The 15889-nt window shown below is 30.2% G+C and overlaps 1 protein-coding gene and 1 non-coding gene across 2 annotated transcripts in view; one reads left to right on the plus strand and one right to left on the minus strand.

The window, feature by feature from the left end:
• Positions 1 to 8902: 8902 nt before the first annotated feature.
• Positions 8903 to 8984, minus strand: Trnas-uga (transfer RNA serine (anticodon UGA)). The gene has a single exon. It is a non-coding gene; the product is annotated as a tRNA-Ser (tRNA).
• A 2036-nt stretch (positions 8985 to 11020) lies between these two features.
• The window catches only part of LOC126743078 (uncharacterized), a 54796-nt gene continuing 49927 nt past the window's right edge, over positions 11021 to 15889 (plus strand). Inside the window, exon 1 of the mRNA XM_050450012.1 lies at positions 11021 to 11403. Within this exon, the coding sequence (XP_050305969.1) occupies positions 11307 to 11403 (97 nt within the window). The 5' untranslated portion in view covers positions 11021 to 11306. The remainder of the gene's footprint in view (positions 11404 to 15889) is intronic.

Genomic DNA, 15889 nt, shown 5'->3' on the forward strand with positions numbered 1-15889 from the left:
AAATATAGGGAGAATATAGTGAACACCTAATTAAGTAGTAAGAGAGCACATTACGATCATTGGTTTATAAATGTTTGAATTGAAAAAATAGATTTCCAAAATTTTTGTACTACTTCAGAAACTTCGCTGTTTTTGATTTTTTATTGCTGGCCATTTTTTTGATTTTGGAAGAAATTTATATTTCTGAGTACAAAAATATAAGAGTGTGTGGAGATCCGACTTTCCACACTAGTGCTAACTGTACAAGAAAAAAACTGCACTTTGTGATACAAGCAAGCCACTTTGCACAGATGTAATATGAACCTAATAGATTGATTTGATCCGTAGTTCTTAAGTTTTCATCCCTTAGGATTTTGCTTTGGGGTGGAGAGGGTATATTTTAAAAGTAAAATATTGAAATGCGTAAATACATCTAGAAAGGCGTGTTTAAAATGGTTATCGCTTTATTTGTACCTTCGTAGGACAATGCTAATGTCTGAATACACAAACATTCACCGGCAGACGAATTACAGCGCCACTTTTTAAAATGGCGGCGAAAAAAGTAAGATTTATCAACATCTCCAAATGTTAATGTGTTTGGTATCATTTCATAGGTTTTTGAGGTCGCTGAATACGTTTTTGAGCATAAACATGCGATTAAATATGCCTTTAAGCCATATAGCAACTAGTATGGAAATTATTGTAGTAGTAAATACAGTTATTATATTTTTGGCAACCATTAAAACTATGGTTGCAAGAAAAACAGAGGGTATAATTCAAACAAATAAAATTAAGGTAATAATTGTAATAAGTATTAAGTATACATTCATTTTTATAATATAATTTTTCCTATAAGTCAATATGTTTTCTTTTAATTAAAATCGAAAGGTCGACATCTTGGTTGGGATCGGTTTCTGCCTCAGGACTGTTAAACCTACGAGTAAAAGAATAATAATATTTAAAAACTATCAAAAGGGCTTAGAAACCTCTGGTTTTGGCATTGTCCTTTGCACTTCTTACATGCCAAAGTGCAGGGCAGCTTTCACATCCTTTAGTGCAACCACAATTGTCAAGGGCCCTACACACACTCCAAACCTCTGGAAGAAGTGTCCAAAACGGTTTAAATTGTCCCTTATCTTTGGTCCAACCCCACAGTGTTTGGACAGTCTGGTTTAACCTTAATAGACCTGCCCCAGATGTGACCTGCCTGGTAGGCAGATCGTTTGATGTGTTGAACAAGTGCACCACGTGTTAGAGGGATGGCATTTAAGTGCTTATGCTCGGTTGCAAATAAATGCTTTCTAGCTTGATCCACACCTGTACATGTTCCATTTCGCATACCGTACAATATTACTGTATATTTTTCCAAAGCTTCCACAAGCTCTTCATCTGGTTCATTGTCCAAAGGCCAGGCCAGTCTTTTAAATGCGTTCGTAGCTGAATCGTCCTGCCACGCAGCCCAGGCTGAACGCTTTCCCTTGGTTGCAAAATAAGACACCGTGTCGCAACCAGTATATGCATGGAAGCCCCTTTAAGCAACTGACTTTGCTTCTCCAAACTAAACTAAAAACACTCCGCATATAATTCTAAAACAAACAAAACTGCGCCGCAGAATGTTGTACTATGCGAGCGGCAACCTGCAAATCGAATTGGCGGAAAGTTGCGCGCATAGATAGGTACTCTAAAGGGCTCCATACACCTCGTTTTTTTCATAGATTTTACTACATACTTAGGTCGTATATAATCGTATTTTTACCATTAAAAACGTATTCAGCGACCTCAAAAACCTATGAAATGATACCAAACACATTAACATTTGGAGATGTTGACAAATGTTACTTTTTTCGCCGCCATTTTGAAAAGTGGCGCTGTAATTCGTCTGCCGGTGAATGTTTGTGTATTCAGACATTAGCATTGCCTTACGAAGGTCCAAACAAAGCGATAACCATTTTAAACACGCCTTTCTAGATGTATTTACGCATTTCAATATTTTACTTTTAAAATATACCCCCTCCACCCCCAAACCAAAATCCTAAGGGATGAAAAGAAGAGAGAACTACGGGTCAAATCAATCTATTAGGTCCATATTACACCTGTGCAAAGTGGCTTGCTTGTATCACCAAGTGCGCCTTTTTCTTGTTATTTGGCTTGTACCGCTATAGCACTACACCCAAATGAGTACGAAAAAAGCACATTACGATCATTTATTTGAAATTTTTCATATAGAAGTTTTGACGATTTCAAAAATAAAAGACAGTCTTTGTTTTGCCGCTAATTTGTCATTTGTTAATCAGCCTTAATGGAAATTTAAAAAAATACGTAAATTTTAAAAATAAGTAAAAAACCTATTTGTCCTGTTAATTTTTTCAACAAAAAATGCTTAATGCTTTTTTTACATCAATTTCCAAAATCAAATTTCAAACTTTTACATACGATTTGGAAAATGCAGATATTTTGAATTACTGCAGTTGAATTGAACTGAAAAGAATTTTTTGCAATTTTCTTTCGGTTTTCGTGATAAATAAAAGAATTTTTCAAATGAAAGACACTTAAGATATTTTAAAAACTTAAAAAAAAAACTTTTTAATCTCTATATAAATCATTAAATAAAAACTGTAAATGTAATAATTAGAAACATTCTTTGAATTATGCATTAATTTTTTAAATACTTTATTGTTAATACTTAATACTTTTAGTTGTTGATAATTGCCTGCCAATTACTCATTTGGACAACTAGTTCCCTCTGTTTAAGTACTTGTCAAACTTATCACAGAGAAGGCAAACATAACCTGAAAGTCCAACTTTATTTGGGGTTTAACAGGAGTCTTAGGAAGACTAAAAAAAGTATAAGAACCCTAAAGGCTGGTAAACGATCCTTAAGGGCCAAATATTAGAAAAGATGGCAATAACTTGTCAACATTTAACTGAGGGGGCAAGCTTAACCTCAACATGTACAGTGTTTCGAAGTTAAGGTTGCTTGGAAGATGCGTGCTACTAGGAATTGCAATATAAAAGACTTAGAGCCCTATAAAGGAGAAGAAAATCTAAGATAGGTCAAGCATAACCTGAAAAATTACCTTAAATATTTGAGGTTAATAGGAGGAGTAGTCTGCCTAGAAGAAGCGTGCTACTAGTAATTACAATACAAGAGCCTTAGAGGCACATAAAGCGACCACAGGCGTCAAATACCAGAAAAAATGGTAGAAATTAGTCAAAACTATAAAAAAGGGGCAAAGATAACTTTATATAACCAAAAGCAAATTTAAAACTACCAAAAAATTATTTATTACATGAGTTAAACTAAATAATTAAAAATTTTTAAAATCCTAAAATAAACGAAAATGAAATAGCAAATGTTGAAATTCACAAAGTACTGTTTAAAGGAAATAAATTTAGCGTGTAAATTAAAGTTGAAACATTGGTAAAGGTTTGATTATATAGGCATATAATCTTGTAAAACTTTGATTTAAAATTGAAATACTCGTAATTAAAAAATCTATATTTTTGCTGTTTTTAATTTTTGATTTTTACCATTTTCTTAATTTTGAAAGAATGTAGTACTTTTACAAGTAACTACAAAAAATATAAGCCAGACATAATTCTGGAAGCAGAAATCGTTTTCAAAATCTAATCTCTAAACTGTTGCATACATTTTGGAGAGTTTGAATCACACTTTTTGGTACTTTCTTTGATTTCTGTGATAGATAAAAAACTTTTTCAAATATAAAACACTTTTTGAAAATTTTATAAGAAAACTTTAGAATCAAATTCTTAAAATGTAATTGAACTATTTTATAATTCTTGAAATCAGGCAATAATTTTTTTAATCAAAAAATTCTTTAATTCATTTATCCAAGAGTTAAACTACATAATTAGAAATATTTTATTTTTTAAAATAAAAGAAAATTAAATAAAAGTACTACTTGGAACAATTAAATTTAGCGTATAAATTAATGTTAAAATATTCGTATAAGTTTGATAATAACATCCTATAATATCATAAAATCTTTCATTAGGATCGAAATACTCGTAATTTGAGGATATTAAATGTCAAGCGAAATTTAAAAGAAAAAAGAACATTAAGCAAAAACTCAATTGAAATTCACAAAGTGCTACTTGGAAAATTTAAGTTTAAAATTAATCAAAATTAATATATAAATTAAAGTATTGATTAAATTTAGATATGATGAAAAGTCTATTTTTTGTCAACAAAATTGCAAAAATCCCAAAAAAAACCACCATAACATTTTAAGAATATTAACCTTGTTGTTCACTATAACAAATTAAAAAGAAAATAATTAATATAAACGTAATAGACATACGATATGGAGATTACATAAACACAACTTTTATTTATGTAAAAAAAAAAAATATTTTAGTATTTTAACGTCTAGCTGACAAGGAGAGACAGACTCTCTTTCACCGAAATCGTTCTTATTAACGATGGAATAAAATTAATTTAGAGAAACAAATCTAAGCTACATTGTCGAGTAGGAAGCTTTTAAAGTAAGAATTAAGTACGAACCTTTTGGCACATATTCACTTAAAAGTGAAGAAAATAAGTAAAAAAAGACTGCAGCATATATATTTATAATTATACAATACCATTTTAGGTTAAATGTTTAATACTATTTGGCACATTATATCCGAAATTTAACGTTTAGGATTTAAAATTAGTAAAATTTTTACAATCATTTTTTATATTTTCTTTTTTGGGTTTTTGTTTTAAGAGGCTTACGCGGAACTTTAAAGGAAAAATACTCAAAACAAAGACATTTTTTTTTAATAAAAATAACCCTCTCGGGTTTCTTTTTTTTTGTGTTAAAGAATGGTTGTTCCCTTTGTAAAAAAAAATTATACTTTGTGCAATAAAATCGCAGTTACTAAAAATACGGTGCATTTTTATTCCAACCTTAAGGCATTTATGCCCGAGAAAAAAATATATTTAAATAAAAAAATGCACTGGTTTTTGAAAAATTGTCTCAGGAAAACAATTGCTCGGCGGTGTTTATGCAATTTCTTCTTTTTTAGTTGTTTTCAAATGCCAGAAATAGTTAAATGTTAAGTTTAGGTTAACAGTTTTCTTTGTATCGGCTGCCACTTATGTCAAAATAAATGAAATGTGACATCACTGATGGACATTTTGACGTGGGCGGTAAGCCGGAGGCTATAAAAAGAATATTAAATGTTCTAACAAACCGTGCTGTATGAGAAATAAAATTTTTTACACTACATGGCCGTGTTATTGCATTGTAGTCTTGGTTTCGCAATTTTATAAAATCGCATATAAAATAAATAAAATTGTGAAATGTAGCCTGAATTTTTTTTTGTAAAAAGAAAAAAGAAATCAGGGTTGGCGAATGGGTAATGGTTATACTATTTTTTTTTGTTATATACTACCTAATCAGTTAAAAAATTAAAATGTAATGTTTAAAACATTTATATAATGTACCTTTGATAAAAAATTGTACATTTTGTCCCGTTTTTTAATTAATTTATTAGAATTATATTGAACTACTGGTGAACATTTTTTAGTGTAGATGTTGCTAACCTTATTTTTTGTTTATATATTTTATTTCTGTTGGTATGTACTGCAATGGCTAGATTTTTTTTTGTTAATATTTTTGTTATATAATAAATATATACAGCAATTCGTTTAGCGGTACGATATTTTTGTAATTTATAGTCTCGATTAGCGAAATTTTACTCATTATGTGTTTATGTAAGGGTTTTTTTTATTGTAATAAAAGTGCAAGTTTTAAAACTGATATAACAAAAATATTTGCGAATTGATTACTTGTTCCCTTGCACCAGTAGAAATTATATATATTTTTTTGTATTACTTTATTTTGAAATTATGTTTTCTTTTGTTTTTACCTTCCTTAATCCTTTATTTCCTATGATACAAATTAGAAATTAAAAATAGCGTTATTTAAAACAGATCGTGCTAGAAAGTGGTTTTTATCACGTCAAAAAGTTGCAGCATTATTTGCTTAAAGGAGGTTCACATGGGAGTTCATTGACGTAATTTCGCGTAATCAAGAAATGCCAACATAATCAAGAATTTGTAATAAAGCTTATTTTACAATAAATCGTTTTTATCCGTTAATAATAGTGATTTTAGCGCGTGGAAATATGCAACTTTTGTTGCTTATTGTATGAAATTTTTAGCTATGCAACAAAAAATGAAAATACTTTATTTAAATTATTAAAAAGCGATTTTATCACATAGGCTTTTTTGTTTAGCGATACTTTATGGAACTTTTGGTAAATATTGCTAACGTAATCGATAATTACTAAATGAGAATTAAAATGGCGTATATCGGCACCACACACGGCACACTTTTATATGCAATTTTTGACTATGAAATAAAAAATTAAAAGTCGCTTATTTGAATCATTAAACCACGCTCTTATTGATGACGATGATTTTTTTGACATTGTTTCTTAATCACAGAGTTAACACCTCCGACTATTGATGATGTGGCATCGATAATACCTGCAATTTTTGTCGATCCAACATCGATTTTATCGCGTCAAAAAGTTGCAGCATTACTTTGCTTAAAGGAAGTTCACATGGGAGTTCATTAACGCATTTTTGCGTAATCAAGAAATGCCAATATAACCAAAAATTTATAATAAAGCTTATTTTACAATAAATCAGTCATAATATAATGCTCTGTTCTTATTTGGCTTGTGTCGTTAATAATAGTAATTTTGTCGCGTGAAAAAATTCACCTGTTTATGTCTATGCAATAAAAAACTAAAAATTCTTTATTTAAATTATCAAAAAGCGATCCTTGATCTTTAAATTTTATTTTTTAATTACAGCATTAAAATTTTATCGCGTCAAGAAGTTGTAGCTGTTTTTTGTCTAACGATGTTGCTTTATTCATCCTTTTTTTGTAACTATGCTCACGTATTCGGTAATTAATAAATTAAAATTAAAATTGTGCATATCAACCGCTGTTAATAAATTCACCTATTTTTGTGGTTTATATATTCAATTTTTGACTATGTAACAAAATACTTTACTTGAATTATAAAAAAATATCAATTTTCGACGATATTTTAACAGAGCTAATATGTGCAATTTCTGTCGATCCAACTTTTTTTGTGTAAAGGAAGTTTACATGGGAGTTCATTGATGCAATTTTGCGTAACGAAGAAATGCCAATATAACCAAGAATTTGAAAAAAAAAATTATTTTCAAATAAAGCAGTCTTATAATGTTTCGTCTTATGTCGTTAATAGTGACTTAAGACGAAATTAAGTGTCGGGTGAAGTAATTCACCTATTTTTGTCGCTTCTTATATGCAATTTTTGGCTATGCAACAAAAAGCTAAAAATAATTTATTTAAAGTATTATTCTTTAGTATCTTTTAATTTTATTTTTTAATCACAGAGTTAAAATCTGCGATTTTATTTCGTCAAGAAATTACAGCCTATTTTTGTCTAACGATATTGCTCTATTCATGCAAATTTAGTATTGCTAAGGAAATTGATAATTAGTAAATAAAAATACATACGTTCATTAAATGATTTATTAATAATTACTTATTTGAATTACTAAACAACGCAATTTTTGACAAGTTTTTAACTTTATTGCTTAAGCCCACAGTTAACATCTGCGATTTTTGACGATGTCACATCGACATTGTCTCATCCAGAAATTGCAGTATTTTATGCCTGAAAAAACTAGGTACTACACACGCGATGTTGCTTAATTGATGCAATTTTTGCAGGTGTCGCCCAGATGTCTAACAAACAACTAAATAAATAAATAAAATTACTTATAATAAAGGTTGCGTTACAAAACTATATTATAGCGTTTAGCAACTATATTATAGCATTTTTAAGCATACAAAATTGATTAAATCAATATCCATGATATTGATACTCTTATTTGTATGTACTACCAAAATAACAGGTAATTACTAAATAAAAGACTAAAAATACTTAAAAAAAATAATTTAAATATAATCCAAAGCGATTTTATCACGTCAAGTGGCATGATTTTTGTTGCAAATGCGTGGTATCCACGCAATTTTTTATAGTTATTGCCAATAAAAGCGGTTACGACTAGTTGGAAAAATCCCTAACCAAAAAATAAAAATGCCTTAAAAAAATTGCGTTTACTAATAACTTTTTTCTTACAATTCACTTAAAAAACATAAACGCTTATCTTATTACAACAGATCGTAACTTGCTGGGGCGATTTTATTGAGTTAAGTTGCAATATTTTTGTCGCGCGATTCTGGTCCTAATTGACGTATTATTTATAGATATTAACAATATCATAAATTATGGAATACTTTTCTAGTACATAACTTATAGGGTTTAAAATAGTGTAAAAAGAAGCTGGCTGAAGACAATATTTTGCTCGTGCATCATCTGATTCAGTACCAACAAAAATACCTCCACTAAATTCTCTACACTCATGTATGTACAGACGTCTGGAAAATGTACCTTTCTGACGTGGATTACAAGTTATACGGTAAGTTAGACAGGTTTTGTCCGAAATTTTGATTTCCTATGGCGGTTTTAATAATCGTAAAATTTAATGATTCAGATAATGAAGCCTCTCCATAAATTTCTTTTGGTGGTCAATAATTCGCCGCCTTAATTTGTAGTTTCGGTACCCTAAGGCCAAACCTCTTATTCGCATTATAACAATGTAATTAAAATATAATCAACTGGTTTTTATAATACGTTTTCTAAGAATCTTCACTTACACATAAACAACATATTGTTAAAAAAATATGGATTCGATTTTTTTTTTAATTAGAAGAAGCGGTGTACTAAGTCATTTTTAATTAAAACCCTTACTAAAATACTGAAATTTTGATTTAAATTAAATCAATTAAATGACTTCAATGAATATTTTAATAAAATAAGAATTAAAAAAAAAACTAAAAAGTGTCGCTGCGGACAGGATTCGAACCTGTGCGGGCAGAGCCCAATGGATTTCAAGTCCATCTCCTTAACCACTCGGACACCGCAGCTCATGCCATCGAATTGCGATAGGATGTTCTTAAACGAGTTTAATTATTCGTAATAGATCCATCTTTTTTTATATCTTAAATTCTTTCTAAGCTACTATAAAATTACCTGAAATTGAAAAAACACTATCCCTATCCTTTTTCATCATATAATGTGATCCTATCCTAGCTATGTATTTGCTATCTCCTTATGAAGACTTTGATAGTCATGAACTGAAATAATAGCCGATGTATCATTGGCAAATAAGGTGATATAACTGTCTTCAATTAAAGAAAGTAAATCAATAATAAAAATCAGAAATAGAATAGGACCAAAAACACATATCTGTAGAACATCCGTTTTAACTTTTTGTTGTTCTCAGCTTTACAGCCTGAATTTGATTTGACAAATGTGATTCAAGTCATCAATAGGCAGATCCTCATACACCATAATGAAAAGTCTTACTTAGAAGCATAGTGTTGTTAACAGAATCAAAAGCTTTAGTAAAATCAAAGAAAATAATAGCAGATTTCAATTTTGAATCAAAATTGTTTAAAATAAAGGTTGTAGTTAGTCAAATTAAACTGATGGACTGACAAAATGCTAAAAGTATGAAGAAATGCCACAAGCTTTTTTTATAAGATTTTTCGAGAATTTTCGAAAATAATACAGATAATAGGCCTATAATTATCAACCAAAGATCTACCACCCTTTTTGTGTAGATGTACAATAAGTGCTGTTTTTAATTATTTTAGGAAATATCAATATTGAACGGAAAAATTGATGATATTGGGCAAGGGATGAAGAATATGGATAACACGTCCCAACCAATTACATAAAACCTTATTCGCTCCACATGAGACTGATTTTTCAATCACAACTGTTTCGCTCTTAATCATAGGACATAAAAATATAGAGTGAGAGAGACTACCGTCAGGCATTTTTAGAATTATAGGTGTATCAAAATTAGCTGTAAGCTTTGTTTTGCTAACAGTTTTCTTATTTTAATATTTTTCAAAACAATGTGTTAGAGATAAAAAGACGTATGTCAATAACAATGTATGAGACAAAAAAAGTCCAAGAAATCTTTGTCTTTTTTTTTTTTAAATGTTAATGTTATTAATAGTTGTGATACTCCATCGATTTTAGGGATAAAAAATTGACGAATTGATGAAGACGAAACTGGATTTTAAATTGCCGTGAATTTCAAACATTGGCCTAAAAACCAGTGACGTCGCTATATATAATAATAATTAGCCTACAAATGGTAGATATAATATTACGAAGACTTGTACGCAGCACATTAAACCAGTAATTGCCAAATTATTATTAATAGTTCGGATACAACGTTTTAACGATCCTAAAAAGCACAAAAAAATTGAATAATAATAATTTAATAAAAAGGTGATGATGGCTGCACCTTCTTGTTTCAAAGATTAGGCAAGTCCATGAAATTAGTGAATAATTATTTAATAGTTTTTATCTGTTGAACAAAGGTAGATTATGATGAATATATAGTGTATTAAAAAGAGATGGTTAGTTATGTTAACTAAATGGTTTTATTTCAAACATAATAACGATATTGCAAAAAGGTTGATGCCTAAAAATTTTCTATTACACTTTTAAATTTAAGAAAAACTATTGCTAATTTAAAATGCTCCAATTATATTTTATACATAAAATGCATTGTCATATACCCAAAGGAAATGTAAATTTTAATAAAACAATATTATTAATTTATATAAAAATTAAAAACGCTATATAATTTGCATATAAACGACTCATTTCCTCTTGTAAAACTAAAACTACAAGAAACAAAAGCTTATATACGTTAACCAACAAAGAAAAACCTTACGCGTAGAATTAAGCCGATGACTCCAATTTTTTTTCTGTTCACACCAGAACAGTTGATGACCAAAGCAATTTCGCGCGGTCCAATCAGTACCAAGACATGAAATTAATTCGAAGATCTTAACATGAGATAATCGACCGACAAAAAAAAAGACATAAGAAGAAGTTCGCGACTACCAAACCATCTTCATGACGGCCTTCTAGTCTGCGCTGGCCTTTCTTAAGATCGAGAAGTGACCGCGAGTTAAAAGGGCTTATAAAGAAGAATTTAGTGTTAATTTTATTTAATTTAAATAAAAAAACGTGCATGTTACTAAACAAAGATGCAAGAAAGTGTATAATTGATATAATTTCAGTTTAATTGCCGAAGGAGCGGCTGCTGTTCCGATTGATTTACCTGCTTAAAGTTACCCAAAGTCTTTTTAAAATGGCTTAGATCAGCTTAAAATAATTTGAATATTTTTGTTTTAAAAATTATTTGACAATTATTTACAATGGTGTTGGCATTAAAAGTGGTGGTCAAGTTTTTGTTAGTGTTTGCTGTTGCAAGGGCGATACATTTTGATAATAAGCTTACTGTGATAAAAAATGGTAAGTTAAGTACATATATTAAGTATACAAAAATAAATATAATAAATGCCCCCAGAAGCAGGTTTTAAATTTAAATAATGCAATATAGAAACTGATAAACAATTATTTTCTTTACGTAGGAAATTATTATTTCTATAGCAAAAGATCATAAAAACATTTCTTCACATACAATAAATTCTAAATAAATTAACAGGATACTTGGTTTTGAATTTATGAGATGATAAAAGTAATTCAAATATATAGTTATAAACATATATACAAGGTATCCTATAAATAAATGGTAAGTAATTTAACAACGGATTCTTACAAAGAGGATTAAAAATAAGTTCAATTTTCCTAGTCCGAGAGTCAAAGACTACCAAGATAGAAGGTGATAAACTCATATTTTTTTTTTAATTTGGCCTCAAATTTAGTATGTACTCGTTTTGTATTTATTTAATATTATGGCAAAAATTACCTCATAAAAAAAACGCCACATTATTGAATTTTTTTAATTGAAATATGCATTGTTGCCAACAGTTTTGCTTAAAAAAGGTAAAGTTCAAAAATCTCGCTATGATATTTACATTAATAATTTTCAATGTGCTTAACATAAAATTTTATTTTCTTATTTTAAGTTAAAATATCTCTTAAGAAGGGTGTGTCTGATAAGATGAACTATTATAAACATCATTGTCAGGGTTTATGTTCCTGTCAGCTACTTTGATGAGTGGTTATAAAAATTCACGTTTAGTAACGTTATTACGATCTTTCATCACGGTCTGTTAGTTATTATCTTGTTAGGATTGGTTCCAGTGTTTATTGTTTATTTATCACTTTGGTTTAAAATGTCTAGGCATCAATTCTTTTCTATTTCGGAAATGAGAAAAGCGGTTTAAGAGCTTGTCGGCGTTATGGACAATTATATCCAATAGGGAAATATCCAGATGTTAAACTTTTTAGAAACATATACTAGGGGATGTTCACATCCAACATCCCGGTTGGTCTGGATGAAGAAGAAAAATTGTTAATCCAGGTTGTTGAAGATCCACAAATAGTATATGGCTGCAAGAAATAGCATTAGTAAGGCATCAGTATTAAAAATTTTTAATGGCGAACATCTTTATCATTTCACGCTTGTACAAAATTTTTGGATGCAAATATTCCAGATTAAGACTAGAATGTTTCCGTTCTATCTAGGCCTAACAAAATTAAAATCCCTTATTTAAGAGGTCTGGCTATTAAATAACGAGACTACGTGCATGGAGGCCGCCCAGGGGAAAAAAATTAGTAGTGCGTTGGGTATCTAGATATCTTGTCTATGCACGTACCAAAACACGTTTTCGTCACTATTATAGTATTCGTGCAGTAACGGTTTGAAACAAACGTGTTTTTTTCTCGTGCCGAAAACCATGTGTGACGAAAAACGAAAGCAACGCATCAATCTTAAATTTCTCGTTAAATTGAAAAAACTCCGACTGAGTGCTCAGGTCGCCCTGTCACTTTTTCAACTCCGGAAACAGTGACCAAAATCAACCAAATTGTACGTGCAGATTGTCGAATGAGCACCCGGATGATTGCCGAGGCTGTAAACGCCGATAAAGAAACGGTTAAAAAAATTTTACACGGGGATTACACATGACAAAAGTCTGTGCGAAGTTGGTGCCAAAAAACCTGACTCCTGACCAAAACCACAGATGTAAATAGCTCCGCACGGAGCTGAGATGTAAATAGCTCCATGCGGAGCTATTTACATCTGTGCCAAAACCTCTTGCGTCAACAGGTCTGCTTACTGATGAAAAACATTATTACTTGCGACGAAACGTGGATTTTTCAATACGATGTTAAAACCAAGCGGCAATCGATGCATTGGAAGACGCCTGAATCGCCCAGAATAAAAAAAGCAAGGATGTCCAAATAAAAATTCAAGGCAATGTTGATCGTTTTTTTCGACATTAACGGTATCGTGATGACTGAATGGGTTCCAGAGGGTCAGACTGTCAACCAGAATTACTATTTGTCAGTTTTGGCAACGGCCAAAGTTGTGGAAAAACAACTCGAGGATTTTGCACCAGGACAACGCACCTGCCCATAACGCGCTATCTGTGAGGCAGTATTTGGCCGGTAAGCGCACTCCAGCGCTCGAACACGCGCCGTATTCGCCAGATTTGGCCCCGCGCGACTATTTTTTGTTTCCGAAGATAAAATCTGCTTTGAAAGGGACCCGATTTGAGGGGATGGAAGCGATAAAGCAAAAAACGGCAGAGCTCTTAAAGGCCCTCACCGAAGAAGACTTTCAGCACTGCTTCGATCAATGGAAAAAACGTATGGAAAGATGTGTGGCGAGGGGAGGGGAGTATATTGAAGGGGAGCATTCGAATGTATAATAACTTTTATAATAAAACCCTTTTTCGTAACCAGTCTCTTATCTCTTATTTAATAGCCAGACCTCGTATAAATAAAGTTATAATTACAAATGAAGGGACTTTTACATGACAAGGAATTTTTAATTTAACAAAAAGCACTCATGGGATATTGGAAATCCGAACCTCATTACTAAAAGACACTCTCAATACGAATTTAAAATTAAAAATTAAAAATATTTTGTATGGTGTAATAGACAATGTTTTTTTGAGGCCTTACCTCCAAATGTAATATGATACTGATATATTGATTATTTAGAGGAATTATCTTTAAATAGTTTTTATGTAAAACGAATTGCGCATTTTGCTAGACCAGTAAGAGGGTATCTTAATGCTAAATCTAGAAAGCTAAAGCTAGAATCAATTGTTAAAAATACAATAAACACAAGAGAGCAATTCAAACTGCTGCTGAGTAATTTCGCAATGAGCAATTATTTTTTAAGATTCAGGGATCTTTCAGGAAAAGAATTTTAAAATGCATTTACAGGCAAATATTAATCATTTTTATTTTTAATTTATCTTTTGTGTTTTATCATTTATTCGAAGTGAAATTGTTGCGCTCTCTATCAAATAATTAAAAAAAACAATTTTTAGATTTGTTAAATACGAAAAATGTATGGCCAAAATTAAAAAAAAAACATCAAGTTTATTATCATATATTTTATTTGTCTTTAATTTTCGGACTAGAAAAATGTTACTTAACTTCATTTTTTTTTTAAATCTGCTGTTAAATAATTTAATATTATTTTTAAGACAATTTGTATGTATGTATATAAAAAGGTGAGTCCTATATTTATAGGTTATGCACCAAAATAGGTTGATATTTAAATTTTCGGCTTGCTGGCTTTCTTAGACCCACTGGAATTGTTATAATAATAGTTAGAATATATAAAATAAAATATTCAAAAAAGCATTTTTTAGATATGGATAGGAATCTAAAAAATGCTGGAATAGAATAGAAGTTTATTTAGGTATTTGCTTATGCGAACTTTTTGGGGAATTTTGAGTGTAAAATTTTCATAGTTCCTAGTACAGTTTTTAGAATTTATTAATCCTGATAGAATCAAAAAATTCTGTCTAAAGGAAAAAATTGTCCTGAAAATTTTCCTGAAAAAAATTCATGAATAAAGGCCTTCTTACTGCGAAGAGCTTTATTTCATTCGAATTTGCCTTAAATTATATTTTGAATTTATTTATTTATAATTATTGCTATTTCTTCCAAGGAAATTATTTTTTTCTAGGTATGTGATAAAAAACAGATTTTTCTAGCGAAAAACTAATATAAGTCCTAACAGAAAAGCTCTTTAAGTGTTTTAAAGGCATTTCAATAGTCAAGATGTAACCGTTAACAAATCAGAGTTTCTCATAAAAATACATATAAAAAAATATTTACATAAAAAAAGGAGTTAATCATAAAATAATCTAATGGATAAAATAAGAATAATTTACTTTAACCGCCTATACTTAGAGGAAATACCCTACTAGCGTATAGATCACGTTCCTTTTGGAGCATGGTCTGTATGAATACTTTCTTTGTGAAAGCTAAATACCCAAACATGGAACATCCCTGAAGGAAATAGAAAAAACGAGATCGATTATTTCGACATCAAGAAAAAGCGACTTGTATAAGATGTTACAGTGCTAAGTCAACTATAGGTAGATAGTGACGATAGAATGGCCAGGGTACCAATAAGGATGAATCTAAGGAGATAGGAAACATTAGAGTGAGGAGTGAAAATAGTAGTGAATACCAACGAACCATTAGTGAACACCTAGAAAATATAAATGAAATGTATATAGAAACACTGCATTCCTCAATAAAAATCTCTCAAAAGAGAAAACTAAAGATAATAAACTAAAGAATAAAGATGGATAACCCACCACGAATGAAAAAAAATCCTGGAAATCATAAAAGATGTTTTTATTCAAACCTGTAGAGGAAAAAGAAAAGGATCTCCAGACAATCTTTCAGATCATTAATCAGGGATCAGATAAAGAAGGATAAAGCTACTGGTGAAGATGGTATTGTGATAGAGGCAGTTAAGGAAAGAAGAGAGATCTTACTGAAGACAATAATAGTTTTA

The sequence above is a fragment of the Anthonomus grandis genome, chromosome 12 (genome assembly GCF_022605725.1).
Source record: "Anthonomus grandis grandis chromosome 12, icAntGran1.3, whole genome shotgun sequence".
Classification (NCBI taxonomy): Eukaryota; Metazoa; Arthropoda; class Insecta; order Coleoptera; family Curculionidae; genus Anthonomus; species Anthonomus grandis.